The sequence below is a fragment of the Atractosteus spatula genome, chromosome 9 (genome assembly GCF_055471065.1).
Source record: "Atractosteus spatula isolate fAtrSpa1 chromosome 9, fAtrSpa1.hap1, whole genome shotgun sequence".
NCBI lineage: Eukaryota > Metazoa > Chordata > Actinopteri > Semionotiformes > Lepisosteidae > Atractosteus > Atractosteus spatula.
In genome coordinates this window covers 6,965,570-6,989,939 of record NC_142714.1, presented here as the reverse complement: position 1 = coordinate 6,989,939, position 24,370 = coordinate 6,965,570, and the positions used below count along the sequence as shown (strand labels likewise).

General features: G+C 45.0%; 1 protein-coding gene across 2 annotated transcripts; it reads right to left on the bottom strand.

Annotated features, from left to right (window-relative positions):
* Positions 1-6,858: 6,858 nt before the first annotated feature.
* tnfaip2a (tumor necrosis factor, alpha-induced protein 2a) lies at positions 6,859-23,185 on the bottom strand. Of its 2 annotated transcripts, none has more exons than XM_088925596.1 (12): positions 23,026-23,185; positions 18,983-19,120; positions 17,805-18,429; positions 16,803-16,917; positions 15,887-16,009; positions 15,039-15,139; positions 14,619-14,708; positions 14,053-14,179; positions 11,364-11,489; positions 10,816-10,971; positions 9,244-9,365; positions 6,859-8,603 (listed from the first exon to the last, which is right to left on the bottom strand). In XM_088925596.1, the coding sequence occupies exons 1-12, from the start codon at positions 23,153-23,155 to the stop codon at positions 8,447-8,449; spliced, it is 2,010 nt and encodes a 669-aa protein (XP_088781722.1). In that variant the 5' UTR covers positions 23,156-23,185; the 3' UTR covers positions 6,859-8,446. The 2 variants fall into 2 exon arrangements, with proteins under 2 accessions (XP_088781722.1, XP_088781723.1); XM_088925597.1 differs by lacking the exon at positions 23,026-23,185 and adding an exon at positions 20,070-20,115.
* Positions 23,186-24,370: the final 1,185 nt, after the last annotated feature.

The following is a 24,370-nucleotide window of genomic DNA, read 5'->3' as shown; positions in this document are numbered from 1 at the left end:
CTGATCTGTACATCCAAAAACTCAATATGAGCTCCTTTACCGTGTCCATCTCCGGGTCTGTGTTTTAGGTTAGTGTTGGCCTTGTGTACTAGAATGTGCAAATAGTCAGGGAGCCAGAGACACTGCCTTAACCAAAGCAAAATTGAGGACATTCTCTGCACCAGGTTCCTAGAATGCATGCACCTTCTTCTGCAGTGCTACAGCACATCACTTTTCTGGAAAGAAAGGCACAAGCTCGCCAAGCCATGTTCTTGAAGCTGATACTGTCGGGAAATCATTCCATCGCTCCATCAGGAAACGGCAAGATGAGTTCCTCAGATCATGAATGAAACAAGCTAGGTGGCATCGATGACGTCCTCTCATTTGTATTTCTGATATTCTTGAAGAAGCCAAGCCTTGAAAGACTGCAGACATGGGGGTTCAATGAGATTTGTAGTCTCTGAATGACTTGCATTGTCTTTTCTTGTCCGATCTGAAATTGCTTCCCTTCTGTCTGCAGAGTCCCGATGTGAAGCAGTGGAGCGCAGTGCTGCTGAGAGTGGCTGAGATGCTGAGAGTAAGCGATGAGGACGCTCTGAAGCAGCTGGGCAGTTTCCTCTTGAGAGACATCCCCGAAGTGAGGTGGGTTTGAGGGGCCGCTGAGGGGCGTGGTGGGTGTTACACTAGAGCAGGGATCGCCTTCTACTAGACTGTTCTGGAACAATTCCACTTTGATCAATTATATGATTTGTTAAGTCATTTAGAGATCAATTAGAACTAAACCTTCTCAATACATTTCAGCCTCTAATCTCTTAATTGAACAACAATATTGATTCAGCAATAGCATACAGGTCTTGCCTGTCTTTAGAAAGAGGTCAACTGGCTGTAGACTAACTGTTTCAGGGCTCTACAGGACAAAGATTGGAGACCCCTACATTTTAGGAGAAAGCCTGTATTTCAAAAGAGACACATTATGGGTAAACCTTCCAGATTATGCTGCAAAGTGATGTGCAGAAGGTCCAGTGGGACTAACGACCTGCATCAGCTCCTAATTGGCTTAATTGGACCACCAGATCAACAGTTTCTCTCATCCTTTCCCTTGCTGCTTCTTTAAAGACCTGCTGACAGAGTGACCCTTCAGGAGCAGGGCTGGGGATCCCTGTTAGATGTGGATGGTTATATGAATCCCACGTGTCTGTGTATGCTGCAGTAGGGATGCAACATTATTCCTGTGCACAGAACTGTGTGCCGCAGTTTCGATTTGACCGTTTTCTGTGTTTCAGCAAGTGCCAGCTGCGCTCCCTGCTGCAGTGGAAGGGCAGCCTGTCCGCCCGGCAGGTGACCGCCATCCTGGGGGCGTGTGAGGAGGTCAGGGTGTGGCTCAGGCAGACCTCTGACCCCCAGGACCCTCAGGACCCACTGGACCCCAAACCTCTTCTCTGGGGCTGCTGCTTTTCCTGCCTTCGGTGACACGTCTCCACGCGGCCCACCGCAGCATGCGCCCCCTCCGGAGTGGACATTCGTGAGCCCCCCCCATGGCTGTGCTTCGCCACATCTGTCCGCTCTGCGCCTGCCATCCTTGTGTCCAACCGAACCTCTCGCCATGCTGGCTGAGTTCTTCTTTCCTCCAATGGAGGACCCCAGGCGTTAAAGCAGTATATTTTTTTCTGTTTGAGAAAAGCCTTGCTGTGTATTTGTGCTTCACACAATGTCTTTGTAAACATTCATCTGAAACGTGCTGTAAACCCTGTTGCGGGGGTGTGTTTACTGTACTGTATGTATGTATGGGAAAGGGCGGCGACTACTGTCATGAGTGGGGAGGAGGCAGACTGTGTCCCAGCTGGCAGGGGTACTTCCATCAGGAATCCCGCACATCATGGGCTGTCCGACACTGGTGCCAGCTGGATTTCTGTAGCCCTGTGGAATTCTGTATCCACACAGAACACGGTATCTGTATCCTGTAGGCCGTTGGATTTCAGGGCAATGAGTCCGAGAGACTTTCGGTACCTCCTCTCTTGCCATTTCCTCTCCCAGGCCAGTCTCAGTGCGACTCTGGAGGTTCAGTTTCACCCACTCGAGTTAGAAGGAGCAGCAGTGAGGACAGATGCAGTGGTTTGGTCAGCGATGCCATTAAGGATCTGGCTACAGCAAAGCCTTGGACTGGATCCAGGAGGAAGTTGTCTCCCCCTGCTGTAGGATGCAGAAAATAATAATAATCATTTACAGGTAATGGGGACTCCTCTCCACCACCAATGTGCGGCCCCACCTGGATGATGCGACGGAAGCCATAGTGCACCAGAACGCTCACCACCCACCAGCTCTCAGTGGGGAGGAGAGCAGAGTGATGAAGCCAGTTCAGAGATGATGATAAGGATTTTTAGGAGGCCATCATTGGTAAAGGCCAGCACATTGGGCCCCTACATTTGTTTTTAAAAACACCCTGGGATTTTTAATGCCCACAGGGGGTCAGAACCTCAGTTTATGTCTCATCCAAAGGACAGTATACTTTTTACAGTATAGTGTCCCCAATCACAGTACTGGGGCATTAGAACCCACACAGACTGCAGAGTGAGCGCCCCCTGCTGGCCCCACTAACACCTCTTCCACCTGCAGCCTCAGCTTTCCCAGGAGGTCTCCCTCTAGGTACTGGCCAGGCTCACACCTGCTGAGCTCCAGTGGGGGTTGCCAGGTGATACAGCTGCTGGTGTGGAACACTGGGAATTTGAGAGCCTGACTTCTGACAGCCCTCCTGGCTGGATCCCTAACCCAGTCCAGAGCGAGAGGGCATTTCTCATTGCTGTGAAGCTGCACCAGCTCTCTACACAGGGACAGATTCTGTCCAGAACCCTGCTTTATGGTGACAGAGCCTATCTATAGTTCTGAAATCCGGGACCAGTACCTTCCTGGCTCGTCTTCTCTCCCTTAGTGCAGTGAGACTCATGCTGAGGCCACTCCTGCCTACCGTACTTATCTACTATTCTGCCCTACTCCTCCTACTATCTTTCTGAGACAGGCAGAGTTTGCACAACCTCTGTAAATAAGGTACTTTTATTGTTCAATGTCATTTTTTAACAAATCTGCACGGTCCATGTGTTGGATTATGACACCAAAAGTGTGAAGTTTTGCACATTTGTTTTCACACTGTGATTGCTGTGCTGCTGAAAGAAATAAAATTTTATTTATGGCTAACAGCTGTGTCTCAATTTTGGTTGTCTTGCCTTTACAGATGGGAGTTCTTTACTGTGTCAATATGCACTTTTTACAGCATTCTAACGAATAGCTCCAGAGTAAAAGATCTAAGGGTTAGAACGTTTTCTTAGAGTAAAATAAATAGGAGTAAGCTAGCGCTGTCTTCTGACTCAGAGCAAAATAGCAGTTCACTACTGTTTTTACAGTACTGCAGGTTTTACATTGTGGCACACAAACTGCAAGTCAAGAGCAGAGATCAAGAGGAAATTAACCTCCAAAAACAAAGGTGTGCAGCCCTGGTCCTGGAGGGCCAGTGTTTCTCCAGGTTTTCACTCCCACTCAGCTCTTAATGACTTGCAGGAGGTCAATATCGGTTTAATTGGATCAACCAAACAGATTATTACAGCTCTTACAGCTCTTCAGGTGCTGCTGCTTTGAAGAGACCAAGAAAACCTAAGGTGGCCCTCCTGGACCGGAATCAGGCATCCCTACCTTAAGCCATACGCTAAATGAATGAAATGGACTCCTGTTTGAAATCCTGCGTTAAGGATGTGCGCAGTACCGCTGTTATCCACAGGGTGGAGCTGTTGTAGTGAACGAGACCTAGGAAACATCCTTACGGACGCTTCCATGGGCAGCTACTGTTTCAGTGAAATTCCCCTACTCAACGCCTCTGCTGTATAAGGAAGGCTTAAGTATTGTAATTCGAGAAGCACTTGAGGGTTAAAATGAATGTGTTTTTACTATTCCTTTCTTGGAATGAGTTAAAGGGTCTAATTTCCAAAATTCTTTGAGGAAAACTTTCACCAGAAGAAAAACAGTTATGCTCATGGTTAATGGTTTAGTGCTTATATTCAAATGTGGCTGTCGAGACATGTACTACAGCAGAAAAGCAGCTTGTTTTTTTTTGGCCCGCTGCCTCTTATTCTTGTAAAATCTTGTAAAATCGAAACGAAAGATGTATTATGTTTTGAAGAAAATTATCTTTTCCTGTCAGCTTTTCATGGCCTCCGTTGCGCCCTGAAATCACTGCCATTGCAAAATGATGGAATTTCTTCAGATAATGCTCAGTTGTTTTACTTTTCTACTTTATGAGAGCAGGTCAACAACAACAACAGGAAAGACTTAATTGCTTCCTCTAATTATGCCTCAATACTGGACTGACAGGAATATAAACTCGAATGTTGATGAGTTTGGCTTTGAATGCCAACTCAGGAAATTTTATATACTAGTGGAAAGGGAAACAGACCTGAGGTAAGTTACAAAATTACACCAAGGCAGTAAGTGCAGGAAATTTTGATTTGGAGAACATAGAGACAGGCATATATATTCAGGATTTAAACTTCAGCCAACATGCAAAAGGCTTTTCAAGCCCTGTTTTCAGCAGTGGCCCGTTGTGCTGTTGCGGGAAGGTGTGACAGATCACACTGCAGACTGCAACGAGCAGGGATCGGGGTGAGCTCTGCGGCTGTCCGAGAGAGTGAACACAGCAGTCTTGGGGCTCCCGTCGCCCTGCTGACTGCGTAGATGCCAACAGTCTCACAGCTCGATAAGCTCCAGTCCAGGGCACGACACATCAGCACTGTCACGTCCACGCCAATGCCAATCGCTCGTCGGCCGGGCACGGAGCTGTGGGAACGCCGTCTCCACTCCAGATATTAGTTTGGGAGCAGTCAGCTGATGACTGGTATATACTGATACTACTGCTAATAATAAAAATGATTGTCTTATCTAAAGGACGGCACCTTTTTTACAGTATACTGTCCCCATCACTATACTGGGGCATAGTCACAGTCTGCTGGGTAAGCACCCCTTACTGGTCCCACCAACACCTCTTACAGCAGCAATCTCAGCTTTTCCAGGAGGTCTCCCATTCAGGAGCATTCCATACTTTCTGAAATTTAATTTTGCAGAACATGACTGTGGACTAAAAATAAATAAATACATTTTTTTGAACATCTGCTTTAGAATGATAAACCAGATTTGCCGTTGTGTCCATTTTAGAATTCAGTTTCTCCGACAAGCAAACAAGCACAAGACACTCAGGAGAATCCCAGCTGATCACAAGCCCCCCCCCCAGGCTAACACACTGCAAGAGCTAGGCAAGGTCAGGAATCCTCAGGAATAATCTGTCCTCTTAAAACCTCATCCGGGGGTCTTCCTGTCCTGTCCACTGGTGGACAGCAGTGTTACACAGTGGGACCCGTGAGGAGGAGGAGGAGGAGAGCTGCTGCAGTGGAGGAAGGGGGCAGGACTGGTGCCAGACCTTGGACACTACGGGTTAGGGGCGCAGCGTGGCAGCACAGCCTATCCTGATGGGTTTCCAACAACAATCAACAATCTTCCCTTATGAAGATTTACCATCAAGCAATATTTTTGCACCTTTTCCATTTGATTTTAACATAGTGACGTTTTTACTGCAGCTTTAACCCCCCCCACCCTCCGTGATTTACTACGCTTTTACCACATCTTTTTCAATTGCGTTCATTTTTGGGTATCGCTAGACAAATTCTTAATACAAGAAATTGTATATGGCCAATAAAGTGATCCCATCTTCTCGGATCACGGACTGCACCCTGATTATCCCTTTTGGATCTGATTGGACTTGGTCGCCTTCTGAGTTTTCCCCTGTGCACTGGATCACTGTTCATGCCCACTGTGCGTGTTCCCCGAAATAAACCCTGGCGTGTTTCCCCTGATGTTGGTCTCCAGACTCTTCCAGATTATACCCCGTATGCATAGGGTCTTTGCCACACACTTCACGGGAGTCAGAACCGGCTCCCATGACACTCCATGGGTGTTCGGACACATAGTGGTTCCGTTTAGTAGCTCAGCTGCCCATAAAGGAAAGGAAAAGATAGATCTGTATGTCTCTGGATCCCAAGGCAAACTGACACATCACTGGGCTTTTCAGAGACTGTGGACTTCCTGCGCCATGATTCACTCGGCTCACTTGGCGTGCCCTGCTTTAATAATAATGATGATGATAATGTTGCTGTATTAGCCCTATACAATTTCTTGCATTAGGAATTCATCTTTTCGCATACCCCAGCTTTTCTCCATGAGACACAGACACACAGAGAAGCTTGGGGTCAGAGCACAGGGTCAGCCATTGTACAGCACCCCTGGAGCAGTTGGGGTTAAGGGTCTCGCTCAGGGGCCCAACAGAGTAGGATTCCTCTACCAGCCATGAGATTCGAACTGGCAACCTTACAGTCACAGACACAGAGCCTTAGCCACAGAGCCACTGCTCCACCCGTAAACACACAGCAGTAAGACTCTCTTTGGAGCTGCATATAAAGAAAAATTGGGAATGGTGAAACTTGCACAGGAGGTTTCTCTAGCCCACAGCTTTTCCCCCCCCACACGCACATTTTTCCATTTTCACAATTCGCTGAACCCAAACCTGGATGACAATGGGTTAAAAACTGATTCATTCCCACAAAGTGGGGTTTAAAAGCAACGGGACTCTCAAAACCAGAAAGCAAATTGCCCATTGACTTCATCCGCATCACAAGACCGATGAGTGGAAGTGCAAACAGCAGGTCTTTCGGCAGCAGCTATGAGATCTGTCCGTCACTGGATAGGAAGAGGGGTTGTAGATGATGCAGCACTGGTTTGTCATCGCTGCTAACTCACAAAGAATAAGCACCAGCAGAGGCACAGCAGACAAGAGAATGGGAGGTCTACTTTCATTCGAGACTGGACATTTAAACTGTTTATTTTAAAATGAAAAAGATGGACATAAATAAAATATATACAGTACATGTCGTTTAACACTGCACATCTTCAGTAACAACAGAGCACATTGTTGCTAACATTGCTTTAGATCTGGTAACAGTAACAAAAACGTCTGCACAGGCAGTGGTTCAAGGAGAGTGAAATCATGTAAGGCCTTTCCTATCTGAGAAACAGTACAAGTGTGCTAAGGTAATTATCATAATAATTATAATTAACAATTCCTTACATACTGTATTTATAGCACTTTTCTGGACACTCCACTCAAAGACCTTTACAGGTAATGGGGACTATGATGGTGATATGGCTGCTGGCAAGAGCAGCCTACGTGATCTACTCTTTGCTTGGCCGGTGAGTACATTTTTGATCCAAGGTCCACATCCAGACATTTCTTGAAGGTCTCTCAAGAAAATCGACAATATGACTCAAGCTTGTTCCAGACACCCACCACCTTTTGTGTAAAGCAGTGCCTGCTCACCACAGTCTTATTAAGTGTGATTAAGTCCACTACACATTACATACAGTCCACTGTACATTATCATTACAAATATACATAAATAACACTCAAGAACTATTGAATCATACAAAGGTTCACAGACATATTCAGATTCAAAAAGCACTTTAACTGAAAATAACATACTTAAAAAATCTAGGAATCTTTGTTTGGTTTTCATGGGCATTGACAGCAGACTTGCTCAACCCCATCTGAATACCACTACCACAGAGTAGAAAGTGCTGAATCCAGCTTAACACTTACATTCTCAAGCAGAAGCAAGAAGGTTTGTGCACACAGAGTTCCCCAAGTTCTCTGCTCAATATCACAGGCTTGGAAACTAGATATCACTGTAAAATACAGTAACAATTACTCCTACCTAGAAACAGAATTTTTCTAAGCATTTTCTGTATTAGCTGAATAACTCTGCCACTAAACACACAGTAGTAGCATTAAACTAAAGTGGTTCAGGTGGGTAGCTGCGTCAGTATGCGTAGGCTGCAAAGGAACAAATAATAGGTTTATCCCATACTAAAAACAGAAGAGAGGAAATGCCTCTCTGAAAAGGAAATTCCACTGTGGAGCCTTCTTCTGGTGTGAACTAAAGTGGATTGCATTAAAGCTTGTGTTATTGGTGACGTCTCTTTTCGAGTTCACAGGTTTAATAGTTGTTTATCGCCGACACATGCGTAGGTTTTTGCTTTCTTATTACTATTTCATTGATTATTATTTCCAATGCTCTTGGTGATATTCCAAAACTCTGTGATGATAACAATAAACCAAAGCTAAAAAGTTTGTAACAGTGCCACAGGGAAAGTTAGCTATGAGAATGTTCAAGGGATCGAGGTTTGTCCAAGGCATGAGAAGCATGTGAGTTAACAGCCTGTTCAGCTGAGTGTGGTTTCGGAACCGAAATCTGTGCGGACACATGCAGTGCACAGAGCCAGAGACAGGGGCTGTCCTGGCCTCTTACAGGCACTGGGCCCTGGTATAGAGGACAGCGACTCATGCAGGCGCCATATGAAAGACACCGGGCCCCAGAGGAGCTCATAACAGTTTTTTTAACACTACTTTGGAAAAGAAAGGCTTGGACTCGCTGCTGCAGATGGCGTGCTTGGTCTCTGTCAGGCTGCTCTTGATGGTCTTGACGTCTCTGCTGGAGAGGTTGGCCTTCAGGTACAGCAAATCAGCCACATGGCGCTCACTGTGGGGGGGGACACAGAGAGTCAAAGAGAAGAAAAGGATGGCAGCTGATCCCCCCTACCCTCCTCAAATCTGTATCTTCATTCTTCTTCTCCCCACCCTTTATCAGAAAGCACCGTACTCAAGTTAAGGATAGTGCCAGCCTAACACAGGGCAGACATACACAAGTTAACCTACCCAGCATGTCTCCAGGAGATGGGAAGAAAACAGAGCTCCTGGATAAACATCAGGCATGGGGAGAACGTGCAAGCTTCACACAGAAGGCACCTCAGTCTGTAATCCAAACCAGGACTCTAGAGCGAGGAGGCAGCAGTGTTGACTGCCACCCACTGCCTATCATTTTAAATGATGAATTCCTACACACTGTATTTATAAAACCCCTTTGCTCATTAGTTTTAATCGCATTTACATCAAAACCACCGATCCTCTGCAGGTAGGGCAGGATGCCATGCATTGTGGTTACCATACGAACGGCACAAAGTTCTCACGACAGGCTTTTGTCTAAACCTGCGGCACAAACATGTCTGGAGATGAATCAGGGCAGCACACCCTAACTGAAATGCGATCTGTGGTTTTCCACTCTTTGAAGTGGGGAAGGCTACAGCTTTCTGTCTTGACACACAGAGACACAGCGACCTCACCTGATGTCTGGGTAATCCCTGGCCAGGGTGGCGATCTCCAGCTGAATTGTGCTCAAGTCCTGAAGCTTGATGACTTCCGCGATTCTGCCCAGAACTTCGTTGAGCCATTCATCTTTTGACCCCTGCGCGAAAGCAAGGAAGCACATGAGACATTTTTCTTCCTTACACGTGACGTCACCACGCAGCAGGAAAGGGGGGACTATGGGTCAGTGTCTGAGGTCCGAGTCTTCCACACGCCTTACTGCCACATTGACAGACACTTGAAAAACAACACAAGGGTGGAGGGCTGAAGGCTAGCAATAAAATACAATCTCATTTAGGAAAACCTGTGTAATTGTGGTCAGTGTTACATAAACGATATGGCTGCGCTGGAACTGGAAGTTAAATGTGAACCAGAGGACGCAGGGGGGGAAATAAGGGGTAGTGCGTTCAAAACTAAGAACTGGAGGCACTTCTTGACACAAAGGCTTGTGGGAGTGTGGGACAGGCTACCTCACCATGCTGTTTGAAGGCAAAACTCTGGGTTCCTTCAATACAGAAAGTACAGGCAATGCCAATCTAAAGAAATACTAAATGCTCAGCAGTCAAACAAAAACATGGGGCTTAGAAGAGAAATCAAAGGAGCAGATTGCATTGAATGGTCTCCTCTTATTTTTAATTTTTATGTCCTTTAGTAGCTCAGAAGTGCGTTCTTGAGCTTTTTATTCTGGTGGCTGTCAGCATCAGAAGTTGCTGGAAAAGGCAACACCTTTGACTGGAACACACCCAGTATTTGTATTAGTGTTAAAAAGCCTTACTTTCTGAATCCACGCCAGTAAGGAACTGATGTAATGTTTTTTTCCACTAATGTAAAAAGCAAACCGGTATTGTGTTTCATTGACCCTTTCTAAACGAAGAGGTCAGGTTTGGTTTCTAAAGCAAAACAATTCATAATTATTTCAGTCTTATGGTACAGGTCATCTTTCTGCTAAATTTAGAATCTCATTCCATATTTCACATATCTGACAGAAACCAGCAACATACGCCAGCAATAGTTGGATAAATGTATAATCTGTGATTAAACAAACTGATAAGTGATTTTGTCTTAAAATGCCCTGGGTTCAGCCAGTGGATCAACTGGCAAAAGTGCTGACTGGAGTGTAGGCTGACCTCAGTGATAGTGGGCTTGATTCTGGGTCGGGTCACTAGCTGACTGCGACTAGGATTCCCCATGTGGGGACCCAGAACTGGCCACCAAGGGTGGAGGGTGGGACTAGCTGGCCTGGGCTCGTGTGGTTCTCAGTGACACAGCGACCCCACAGTGACCTCCCGGGCTCTTGCGGGCTTGCAGCGTGTGCGCTGGCCACGCCTCTCCTCCGAGCAGCGCTGAGTTTCGGGTGATGTGGCCGGAAAAGATTCTGCCTTCACTTCCCCATTCTCCCCAGCGTGCCGCACCGTGCCACACTTGGAATGCTACACTTCTAAAATGCCACAAAAAAAAAAATCCGCAAAGTGTGCAAGACAGACTGTGCGCACATCCGGCTCCGAAGGCACGCTCCCCTGAGCAGGTCCAGTCCGGTCGGCCACACTCACGTATTCCTTGAAGAGGCACTGCAGCTTCTTGGAGTCGGTGCAGATCCGATCGGCCGCGGTCCTCTGCTGCGCCTCGTCCCGCAGCTTCAGCTTATGCTTCATGAGCCTCCTGCAGTACTCCACGATCATCGCCAGGTGCAGCCGGCCCACCAGCTCCTGCACGACAGGGGGACACGCTGGCTGAGCCCGGCTTGTCCACATGGCTGGCGCCGCGATCGCAGCACCTCAAGCTGCTCCGTGTACCTTCCTCCGTTTCTGGCTCAGCTTGAACTGCCTGCGACCTGGTGGATTGCTTTGCTTTCTGCTCGGGCACTGGGGCACTCTGAATAACCTCCTGCTGTCCAGTTCAGCTTCCGACATGGAAAAACATGATCTAGCAATTCCCCACCCTAAAGTGCATTTTAAAAACTTGAACTATGGCGCACCTGGTGGAAGAACCTGCCTCTGGCCTGTTTCTCTAGGGAAACTAGGCGAGACCTGCCCGATTCTGAGCAAGCGCCCTACCTGCTGGAGGAGCAGAAACGTGGGACGGCCAGCAAGCGGCGTACCTGAAAGGTGTCAGGGGACATGTCCTTGTGCCCTTGCAAGAGCTCCTCCACCTTGTGCAGCAGACTGTCCATCACCTGCTTGCTGCAGCTGAGCCAGGCCGTGGTACCCACATCCCGGTGCAGACTCTGGGGAGAGGGACACAGGGAGAGGAATCTTGAAACAATGAATCACAAGCCATGCTGTGCATGTGAGGTCAGAGCGGTCAGTGCCATCCCAGCAAAGGGGAGATCAGGAGAAAGTGCCCTGTGGACTCAACAGCTAATTACATCAGCCTGTTCCCAGTCGCTGGTCAGGATTCCAATAAGGATACACATCACACAATGTTTGGCAAATAGATCTTGCTAAGGTTTGTGATTTTGCAGATTGTACAGGAAGAATAGTGTACAGCTGTTCAGGAAGAATAGCTACTTTTTTATCCATGAAGCCTGTGAGGAATTTAAGTGCTGTAAAGACAACACTACTTAACTGCATTTCACACAAATAAACCACACTCAACAAGCCATGTGCGACAGCCACTGAAGTCTGTCACAGAGAAGATCTAACTCCTTTTGCGGCTGACCAGTTTCTCTTCTGCACAATTTAAGGTCAGACTAGGTACTGTAGGCTGTCCTGCAATAGTATCCCCCTCCCTAACACTGTGTATGTCACTCTACTGCTGTCACAACTATAGCAACAGCAGACCCCTGTGATGACAGAAGAACCATCCCAGGGTTTTAGAACAAAATCATCTTCATTTAAAGAGGTCATTTTCAACACAGAAAGGTAAAAGACCTAAAAAAAATACTGAATTTAAAGAACTGATCTATGGGAATGTGAAAGACATTTTTATGGTTCTGTAATGGATGCACAGCCACCATCAACAAATTCTTCAAGGATCTTTTACACTGTCAAATAACTTTAGTGCTCCCTGATTCTAATGTGTGAAGGGCATGTGTATGTGCCAAACTTTTTTACACAACCCTTTGGAAATACCGAGAGAGTCTGAGGCTGCCAGGGTTTTGCTAGCCAGCTGAAATGATTTAAATTTTAGAGGAAATGTCAAAACTGTGGAATGTATTAAATTCTTCCATCTGGAACAGCTGTTTCAGTCTTGAGAACTCTGTGAAAGTGCATGAACATTAGGCTGCATAGAAACACTGGCTTTTTGGCCTCATTCTCCAACGTACCTCTGCCCCCTGAGAGCTGGTTGCTCTGTCTGGCATCATATTGCATAATTTCTCAATGTGCAAGGAAAATGAAACTTTCTTATGCATCTTAAGTTGTAACTCTGGAAAGAATGGGTTCTTCTGCCTAGCGTAGCGTGGTTCTGGCGATTGTTTTTCATTAGTGCTGGCAGCTTGAAACGGAAAAATAAAAACCCTGCAATTTGATCCGAGACACAGCAGCAGCTTTTCTCTGAGCCTCTGCAGTCATAAGGACAGCAGCCACCTAGGATGAGAACAGCTAAGCAGCACAATCCAGAAACAAAACCCAGGCATTTTCGGGAACTGAAGGGAGGGCCTTTGATGTGGAGAAAAGTTTTCCCAAAAAAGATATTTATAAACCTGCCACACTTCAGTTCTCCTGGTAACTTTTCAGAGAGATTTCACAATGAGTGCAAAAGACCACCTCGGGTTTTACTATGAAAGACTGTCAAGTAAAAGTACCCAGAAGATGTAGCTTTTAGATTGTTCACATAAAGAACGCACTTTATCTGAATGGAATACCAAACGTTCTAAAGAAACAATACCCTGCTCATGAAAATGCAGCCTCTTACGGTCACGATCGTCATCCCTCCTCTTAAGGGCGCTCCGACCCTTTCGTTTTATAGTTGATTACGTTCACCTGTCTCCTGTTTTGTCGGTCATTATTTAAGCCTGGTGCTCTCGCTATTCCGGGCTCAGCATTGGGAGATGGACGCCTGGAAGCCCACCTACCTGCGGGTCCAGGAGAGCCCCGACAGCACAGGCTTCATCACGGCGTCCTGACCGTCTGAGTCCGGGGCTTGGAGCGCCTGGCCTCGTTACCCTGGTTTTAATACTTTGTTCCTGTTCTGGAGCCGGATTTTAACTTTGCCTGTCTGAGATGGATCCCGCGATTCCTGGACTCTGAACTGCGCCGCGGATTCCCCTTTGGACTGTCTAGATCTGTTTTCCTTGCACCACGCCTACGGAGCACCGGGTCACCGCCCTCACGCCCCCCTGTCTGTCAACCCGTCTTGATCCTCTACGTCTCTTCCCTGTTGTCCTTCTCCACTTACATCCGGATTATATCGTCTGCATAGGGTCCTGAACTACGCTTCACGGGAGACTGCACCAGCTCCTGTTACACTTACAAGACTGAAATAGCTCTCACTAGACTGCAAGAGTACTGTGAAATTCCAGCTTTAATTTGTCTGGGAACTAAAAATAAGTTTAGAACCCTGCTATTGTGCAATGATGTAATTAGAAGAGTGTCCTAAAAGTAGGAGGAACACTGACAGCTGGTGTCCAGTTTACATGACAACACCAGTGAACAGAAGAGCTTCTTCAATAGACCTACATTACCTGCTCACGAAGAGCCTTTGCATCAATACAGTAGAAGTTCACAACAACCAACAGAGCGCAACAGATTTGAAAGCACATAGCGCTCCATATTTGTAAAGATATTTCAAACTGCTGCCACCATCATGGAGACAGCAGAGATTGTGTCGGACAGCAGCTCAAGTACCTTGATAGAGTTTTGCATGATGCCGATTAGGTATCTATATCCACTGTCCTCCAGGTGCTTCAGTGTCAAAATGCACCTTTCTTCACTTCCATCCTTAAAGAATTCACTGTTGTTAGCAACATAATCCCTGAGAAACAAAAGAAGATCATTGCAATTATGCAAATGTCATTACACTGTGAGGGCATAATCTGCATTGTGAATAACTAGTTCCACTGCTGCATAACTGCGTTACTTTTTTGCTTGCTCTTTCACTTCTGAAACATCAAACCAAGATGACACAAGTACTGACATTTTGTTGCAGCTTTCACTGAAATAAATGATTCTCTTCCAATCAATCCTCACCCCACTGAGTCATATCCCTTCTATTCTGCTATGTAGAAAAGTACGTTGGAAGATTTCCTGGAATTTTCTTACTTTCCAGTTTGCTTTGCCATCATCTGGAAAGAATTAGATCTTCACACAAAAATCACCACATTCAATATATCTCTAACAACTGCTATCGCCCATAAGTAAACATGGCAAAAGATCAAGATTTTTTTTTAAATTCTAATGAACAGAAAACTTACCTGAACTGTTTAATGCTCAACAGGTTAGCCTTTACAAACGTCGAATTATCCTGTTTTCCTTTCATAACGTCTTCTAAATATTTCTTATAGCTGAAACAGGACATTAAACACCATCAGTCTCCATATCATTACTGTGGACGTACGGTACAATGCACGCATGGTTGAGTAGAATAGGGTCTGATATAAGGTTAGTTGGCCCATTCAAGCGACTGCATCACTAAACTGAACACCACAGAGTAATCATCAGTAAATCTGATAGACGTGCAAATGGGACCATGTCCCTGTTATTCCTCTCACAGATAATGACACCCCAGTCTCGTAATGCTGTTAGGCTGGAATGTGCAACAGCCCGCAATGCGCCTGTAAATATTAAATATATGTTGTCTTCCACGTGAAAATCTCCGTCTTATAACCTCTTACCTCATGAAGAAGCTCTCCAGCTCAGTCAAGAGCCTGCTCTTCAGGGCCGCAAATATTTCATCGGAAATCTCCCTGGCTTCCTTCGCGCTTCCATTTATAAGCTGTGAGACAGAAGTGCAAACTGCATGACAAATATTTTCTTCGCCGATAGCTTTTCCTACATTGTTTTGAGTGCTGTACTCATGCACGTGGAGTAAGAGGAAGACCCAACTGACACTGAGCTGCTCGTTTTCCAATAGGTCACTGTCGGTGCAGCCCCAAGCAGGAAGTTCAGCGCTGATTGGAGGAGAGGTGTCCCTCACTGACGGTGCCACATTCTGTAAGCACGCAGGAGGCCACAGGGGGCGCTGTGTAGCTGAGAGCCCGGAGAACCCTGGCTGACTCACCCCTCGACCCTCAACGCAACTCAGTCAATTCTGCAACAGCTCTTGCTGCACAGCTCAAATCTGTCAGCTCAAATCCTCGTCACAGTCTGCCAGTGACATGACCCAGACTCGAACCCGGGATCACAGAGCTCAACCGGCACACAAGCGAGCACCTTTACCAGTCAAGCCTCCAACTGATGTTTCCTAAAGTCATTTTCTTTCTGTGTTTCAGCATTTGAGTGTGGTTTTAGTGAGTTCAGGACCATCTGCCATTGGCTCCTAAATAATTCAGAGAGGGTGACGTGGGTTACATAGTGCCGAGACTGATTATCCGTTTTAGAGTCTACAAAGATCATGGTCACTTTTTGACATGCTGCCGAATAACAAGACCATAAAACAGAAGGAATGGCACGGTGAATTAGGCACACAGAGCCACTTAAAGAGTCACAGCAGACTCCTCCAACAAAGACGTGTGTTCAATACCTGGATTATGTCAATGGGTAATTCGCTGAAGTAATGCCCATCTGTCAGCTCAGGAGTCACTCCTTTCACCCACTTCTCCTCCTCGGTCTGCAGAGCCTTCAAAATCCATTTGCTGATCTGACACTGCAGAAAAAAAGCAATTCAGTTTTCTGGCCACCCTGAGGAGCCCCAGTTTCACAAAAAAAAAGGAAACTCGTTCATTAAAAGTGAGTTTCCTACTTTCTTATTTTGTAAAACGTTAACATTTAAACGCATCTCCGAGCCACTTTTCACGACTTTAGGCCCGTATCAATGATTAAATGGCACGTGAGAGGCTTTTAAGTTATTTCAGAAACAAATGGGACAATACAGAACACTTCATCAGCAGGGGGTGTGAACGTCATCTCATTGAAAGAAGAAAGACAGAGGGCTAATTCTTGCCAGAGCACTGAAATGAAGTGCGGGTTATTAAGCTGTGACACATTGTCGACCACGAAATTGTCATAATTCAGATGTCACGCCATGAACAATATTGCAACAAAAGAAAAGCAGTGATCTTTGGATTTCTAATAATGCACTGTTAACAATGGTCTAATTCACAAAATGTAATCATTGCGATTATTTTTAATGATTGTGTACTATTTCTAATATTGATTTCACAGTTCTATTGTATGTTATTTTTCCTGTCCTTAATTTGTGACATTGTTTATGTTGTTACAGTTTTTCTTTCTGGGAAAGATGAGCCTGCCTGCTGGAGATGAGCGACACAGATGCTGACAAATCTGGTTCAACCTTTTACAATTCCATCGCCTTTTCCAAATCTCATTTTAAATGGCAAAAGAAAGGGTTTTTCAGCAAAAATTATGAATTTTTATAAATAATGGGAGTGAACTGTGCTCAGAAAAATTAGATTTTCGCTCATCAGAAGTTGACCTACCTGTTTGTAAGCAAAATACTGCTCTTCCAGTTGTGTTAATGTCTCCTTGGGGAGAAGAGCTTCCAAGTTCTCGGTGTTGATATCAGCCTGGAGCTCTTTGCTCTTGAGCACATTGCTGAAAGAATCACAGACACATCCTGTATTTACTGTACTGGATGGTGTTTTTACGAAAAGACTGAAAACCAATTAAATATTGCTTTAAAAAGAAACGCAACAACACCTATGACAAGTTCATGGCAAATCACAGCACCAAAGAAGTCACTCTGAGGATTTCCGAAGTCTAGCATTTTAAGCAGAATAAAACTACAGTAGATACTCAAACTAAATACTAAATACTTGAACTTCTAAAACCTAAATAACCTACATAAAAAGCATAATAACAAGTCTCTACCACTTTGAAACAAACAGAAAAGCCCAACAGCAGCCACGGATTCAAAGAAAGACGGGACTTCACCACTCGGACTGAGTTTTGTTCTGGATGATATAAAGTATTACCAACCATCGACAACTATTTGCCTGTCTGGTGTTGCAAGGAGAAAAACTTGCAGAAACATTTGATAAAGTAGCAAATCAGCATTTCGTGACTGCTGTAATTGATATACATACATACATGTGCATGTTGTAGAATTGTGAACTCCTTAATGTGCAGTTCTAGCATGCACAGCCCTGAGGAGCCTGTGTTGCAATTCTGTAGAACTTACAGTACTTTGAATAATAATACTGGATCTATGGCTCTTACTTTGGATAATAATATTGGATCCAGGGCACTAATTTGGACAATAATAGTGGATCCATGGCACTTACTTTGGATAATAATACTGGATCCACGGCACTAACTTTGGATAACAACAGTGGATCCACGGCACTTACTTTGGATAACAACAGTGGATCCACGGCACTTACTTTGGATAACAACAGTGGATCCACGGCACTTACTTTGGATAATGATACTGGATCCATGGCTCTTACTTTGGATAATAATACTGGATCCATGGCACTTACTTGGGATAGTAATTGTGGATCCAGCACAGGAGGTAGCTGCAGTCCTCGTGGTCCAGCACGAACTCCGTCAGCTTCCTCATCCGGATGGAGAAGGCTGCATGGTATAACCTTGCGTAAGTGTTGCAGATGTCGAACTCCTGGGGGTAGCAGCCCTTCACGCTCCGCACCACCGTCAGCAGGTCGTCCTTCAGGCGCTTGCCCAGCCTGAAGACCTCCTTCTTCACAGAGGAGGACAGGATATCCGCCCCGCTCACCTCCTCCGTACTGTCCATCCGGCTCTCCACTATCTTCCACAGCTGGCGGTCGTGCGTGCTCCGGCACCGCAGCGGCCTCCAGCACGGCGCCTCTCTCTGACTCTCCTCCTTCCACCGCCTGTCCCGCTCCTCCTGGTGCGCGATGGCCTCGACCGCCGACTTCAGCCTCTCGAGCTCCCCGTCCCCGAGGCTGAGCGACGCCATCACCACCCCCCACATCTGCAGGCACAGCCTGTCGTAGTCCTGCCCCAGCCTCTCCCTCGACGCCTCGTCCCCCTGCCCGCACAGCTGCTCCTCCCGGGCCACCAGCTGGAGGCCGGCTTCCGCGAACCGCGACTGCGCGAGGTTCTCCTCGAAGCTCAACAAGGGCGCTGGGGAGGCACGAGAGGAACGAGTTTGAGAAAGACCTTGCAGGCAAGGACAGGAGAGATGAGAGGGAGAGAGAGATGGGAGGGAGAGAGAGAGATGGGGGAGAGATGACAGAGAGATAGATGGGGGAGGGAGAAAGAGGGATGGGAGAGATGACGGAGAGAGAGAAAGAGGGATGGGAGAGATGAGGGAGAGGTAGATGGGGAGAGAGAGAAAGAGGGATGGGAGAGATGGGGGAGAGAGAGATGGGAGGGAGAGATGAGGGAGAGATGAGGGAGAGGTAGATGGGGAGAGAGAGAAAGAGGGATGGGAGAGATGAGGGAGAGGTAGATGGGGAGAGAGAGAAAGAGGGATGGGAGAGATGAGGGAGAGGTAGATGGGGAGAGAGAGAAAGAGGGATGGGAGAGATGAGGGAGAGGTAGATGGGGAGAGAGAGATGGGAGGGAGAGAGATGGGGGAGAGAGAGATGGGAGGGAGAGATGAGAGAGAGATGGGGGAGAGAGAGATGGGAGGGAGAGAGAGATGAGGGAGAGAGAGATGGGCGCATCGGTGTACCTGAAGGGAGAACTGGCTCCACCACTGGCTCATTTTTATGATTCTTGTTCTTGCGGAAGTGGAAAGGCATCTTGATGTGGGTTTTGTTCTTCACACCACCATTGGAGTGTGTTCCCAGACCTCTCATTTCTTTCTTACCTGAACAAAAACAACACATCGACATTACGTCATTCATACAAGACACACATGCAGCTTACAGGATATATTCTCTTAACACGGCAGAAATACGGTCATCCACCTTTGTGTGGTAAGCACCATCTGAAAACAGCATTGTCAACATGCGCGTCAATTTCACATACAGTAGAGTATGCTATACCTCAGTCACGTTGTTAAATGATTTAGCTAACTATGCAGATAGTGTATGCAACACAAAACTTTTTCTTTGAACCACAAGGTTCCAAATCCAGTCATTCAGAGCTTCGTACAGTAACTCTTCTATTTAATAATAAAACCTTTAATTCAGATCAAAAGCCACAAATCACGTAAATCGATTTAACAAGTTCAGATTTTTGGTTTGTTACATGTAAATGTTCAAACACTAATAAACGCATATTAAATATTTCAAAACTAAAGCAATCCCAAAAATATTACCACCGCGATAGCTAGAATGTAATGGTTTTGTACAGATGTTTGCAAATTACTCAAAAAGCTCCTTCGGTGCTCTGTCAGCGACATGATAAAAACAAACAAATGCGCTCAAACTATTACTGTATATAAACAGCACATGGACTCGCAGGGAACATCCCTGCTCAACAAAAACCACATCGAGAAACGGACATGAAAAACCTCCGAAGGATGAGAGAAATGTTATAACGTCTTCTGGACAAAAAAAGTCACATACTGTAGTATTCACAGTCACAAATACGATCTTCTTCATCACCGAGTGCCATTAAAAGACTTCATAAAACGGGAACATTATCTATATATATATTTAATATAGCTACTAAGCTTCAGTCCTGGCTAGTTCACGTCATGTTATTTAGTGAGGCTGATTTACTAATTTCGATAGATTTAAGGTTTTATTGCTGCCCGTTGCATTGCAAACCGTCTTCTGCCATACAGATACGATACGAAGAGCTCGACTCACACTAAAGAAAAGTCCGTCCCAGCAGACGTCCTGCTCAAATTGCTGTGGCTCAGATGTCTGTGCATCTCATTTTTATAAGAGCTGTTCTGGATCGCGTGTTGAAATCGGTGACGTCAGCCCCTGATGTCTGCAGCAGACGAGTGGGATTTTCCAAACCAGCTTTGGCCCCAGGTTGAAGCTGCCAGAAGAGAGGGGAGGAGGGCCTTTGTAGATGGGAAGGAGATTCGCTCCCAGTGGCTGCTCAGTTAATAATTATGTTTGGTTTTGGTTTTATTTGTTATAGCAGTATATACTAGTGTTAGTTTGGAATGGTGTAGTTAAGTATTAAGGACTGTTATAGTTCTGGTTCTTCGAAAAACTCAATAGTTTAGACAGTCTTAGTTTGCTTTTGTGTATATTGTAACGCAACGGGGGCTCAGGCGGGCGCCCTTGCCGCATTAGGTCGGCCCTGCACCGTCGGGGGCTCGAACCCGGGACACCCGGGACTCCCGCGTCACTCCGCATGGACCCAGCCCGGTGAGCTGAAGAGAGATCTTCCTACAGCCCAGTAGCTGTAGTCCTGCTATCACAGGGAAGGGCGGTGACGTCACCTGCTCTGGTACGCCGGCTCTTACACAGAACCTGTCGGCCGTAAGCGTTACAATATCTTTTTCATGAATGCCAGAGGTATTCGAAATGTTGTAAAAAACTGTGTGCTGAGTTTTATTTTTTACAGGAAATGCATGCATGTTGAAACTACATTTTATAAATAATTGAGAAATATTAAAGCAAGGAAAATATGATACGTGTAAAATATACAATTTGACCACATAATTACTTAATTACCTCTGGTAGTTAAATGCTTTTTTCTGCTGCGTTTTTTTTCTATTGTACATGATTCTGATCCGCTTGTTGTATTTGTATCTGTAAATTCTATGTTTAATAAACAATTTTAAAAAAAGAGTGGGATTTTCCAAACGGAGCGGCACAGCCGCACGGCTAGCGTTGAAGTGAAGAAATACTTTTGTTTTCGGCAATATCGGTCATTTCAAGACATTCTGGCATTATTTTGTTTCGTATGAATATTATGTATGTATGGTAATTATACTCTGTATTGTAAATAACAAAAGGAAGGAAAAAAAAAGATACTTCCGCGGGTATTGTCCGATACCGCTTTCCTACGGGAGCACCCAGACGCCAGAGGAAGTTTTTCAGTGCATGAGCAATGTAATGAATTACTGGTTGTCAGCGGGAGATCGTTCAATTGTTTCCCCCCGATATTATGCGCTAGATGTGTGTCCTAATCACGGGGGAAGTGATGTTTAATCTCTGAATAAACAGCCTGTTACTAATCTTGATTTTTGAAGGCGTACTGTGCATGCGTTGCAGTCATGCGCTGTAGGTTCTGTTGGAGACTCGGTTATTAATAATGTTGTATATAATGGGAAAAATGAAGATTTGTACCCAGTTGAGCGAGGCATGAATATATTATTGAAGTGAAAAGGTGACTATGACGCCGCAAAGTTAAGAAGGCGGCTTTAATGTGATGTTTTGGGAACAGCAACACTTGGTGAGCTCCCGGACTAATGTTTGCATTGATCTGGACAAGTCTGTTTGTACTTTGTTATACATTCGCACGATGATGATTGAATGACCTGGATAGTGTGTTTGTTTTGGTTGGTGTGAGGGCCGTTCAGAGACCCTGGGATTGTATCTAGCTCAAGTTCAGAATTTATTATTAGGCATTTGTTATGTCCCCTGACAACATCTAATTTAAATAAAGTCCCACAGCATCTTCATGAAAGCCCTTTGCTTGGTTATTCATTTCTCTTTCCAATGTTTTTAGTATACAGTATTGATGAGAATGACCTTGGAGGTGCCTGACTGTGGTGGCCAGTATCCCTGATTGTCACAACATTCTTACAATAACAGTGGACATCCAAGGGTGTTTCAGGTTGATTAAAAGAAACGACATCATACTGACAGACCTTCAATGACATTAAAACGAGGTGTCGTGATGTTCTCTGCTTTTGTTTTTCTTGCAGCCATGCTGCAGTGGAAAATGAGGCTGTTCAGGAAGAAAATACAGCAATTGCAGATAGGAGTTGTCCAAAAATCTCTCGGATTTTAGCTCAGTGGGTGAAATCAGGCTTCAGTTCTGAGTGGAAACCTGAGGTAATTGATGGGTAGCATAGCTTTGAAAGAGATTTATACTCGCATATTAGCGCAGGGTTTGCTTTACTGTCCTAAAAACCTGCAATGACTAAGGGATTTCATTTAAAAATATGAACAAAAAAAAGGCAAAAATCACAGCAATTCAGCATTCGGCCTATGGAGGGCAGTGTAGCTGAGCAACATTATGACAGTTCCTCATGTAAAGTGTTAACTCTAAAGCAGCAGACTATAGGTTTCCTGGTAACCTTTAAAAAAAGCTAAATAAAACAGTGCAAATAAAACGGAAAAAAAAGGACTATGAAGTGGCACTGCATTGCAGGGTCTATCAAACTAAAAAACCAGACAGGGTAGGAATGTAATCACATAAAGTGCATCATTACCTGGTGCACATTGTGGCCAAGAGCAGATATCAATAACAATCACCTTGTAGTTTTACGAATATACTATCTAGCATGGAAGGACAAATATATAGATTCTTTTGAAAACGCTAAAATAACATCGCCCTGAATTGTATTTGATAGCTAGTTAAATACTTCAATTTCACTGCATTTCATATGTTTTCCATGTCTTCCATGAATTATAGAGCACACAGGCTATTTAATTTTGAGCACGCTCCATTACAAATGACATACACCCGAAACAGTCAAACCTCCCTCAAGACGGCATTATTGGCAGTACACGGACCTCAATAAAAATCTAACTCTTTTCATTTAAATGAATTCAATCATTTTTCTGCCTTCTCCTGCAACATACCATCGGTAAAAACAGAGCAGATGGGTCTCTGATTGCTTTTTCATCTTACCTCTTTCACTGGCCACCTTCCTGCACAGGAAGAAACAGTTGAAGATCCTTGTGTAGTTTGTGTTTTCCACAGGTTTCACGATGAAGGGATGTGTGGTTAGTGCCATGTTGGAGTCCTGCGATGTCTCCATGGCTGTGCTGCTCTCTGCTCTGGTCCAGACATGAGTGCGTTGCTTAGCTGCATATTATATCACGTGATCTGAAAGGATGCACACAGACATCCTGTAAGGGAAGTTTCCCTCTTTCAATTCCCCAGTTTCATCATTGTCATCTCACTCCTTGCCTTTAGATCAATAATCTGCTGCCTTTTCGCAAATCTCCTCCCTCTTTCCTCTCTTGTGTGAAAGGATCTGAATTTGTTCACTCTGTGCTTCCCCGCCAGCTCTAATGATTTGCACTGAACTGTCTCATCTCAGTCACTGGAAGGTCAGGTCAATATGAAATGAGGCTGAACTGAAGTCTTTTCTGTACTCTGAAGGTTGTGGTTGAAACCAATCAAGCTTATTAACTCCCAGCCAGATTATATCTAACTTTAACTAACCTTTAACTAGTCCCTTTTTTGGCAGACTTTCTCTCCCTCTCCGGTCTGCTTAATAATTCAAAACTTGCACTGCAAATATAATTGGACCACAATTAATGTTGTTGAAAAGTATGTGTCCTTGTGTTAAAATGGATTAAGAAGTTTACAGAATCCATGTAGTACTCTGCTGCTGCTGGATGTACAGATAAATGTACCATTCTAAAAAAGTATTAAAATACAGTGGTGTGAAAAAGTGTTTGCCCCCTTCCTGGTTTCTTATTTTTTTGCATGTTTGTCACACTGAAATGTTTCAGATCATCAAACAAATTGAAATATTAGACAAAGATAACACAAGTAAACACAAAATGCAGTTTTTAAATGAAGGTTTTTATTATTAAGGGAAAAAAAAATCCAAACCTACATGGCCCTGTGTGAAAAAGTGATTGCCCCCCCTGTTAAAACATAAATCAACTGTGGTTTATCACATCTTTGGAAAGCTGAGTTCAATTTCTCTAGCCACACCCAGGCCTGATTACTGCCACACCTGTTCTCAATCAAGAAATCACTTAAATAGGACCTGCCTGACAAAGTGAAGTAGACCAAAAGATCCTCAAAAGCTAGACATCATGCTGCGGTCCAAACAAATTCAGGAACAAATGAGAAACAATGTAATTGAGATTTATCAGTCTGGAAAAGGTTATAAAGCCATTTCTAAAGCTTTGGGACTCCAGCGAACCACAGTGAGAGCCATTATCCACAAATGGCAAAAACATGGAACAGTGGTGAACCTTCCCAGGAGTGGCCAGCCGACCAAAATTACCCCAAG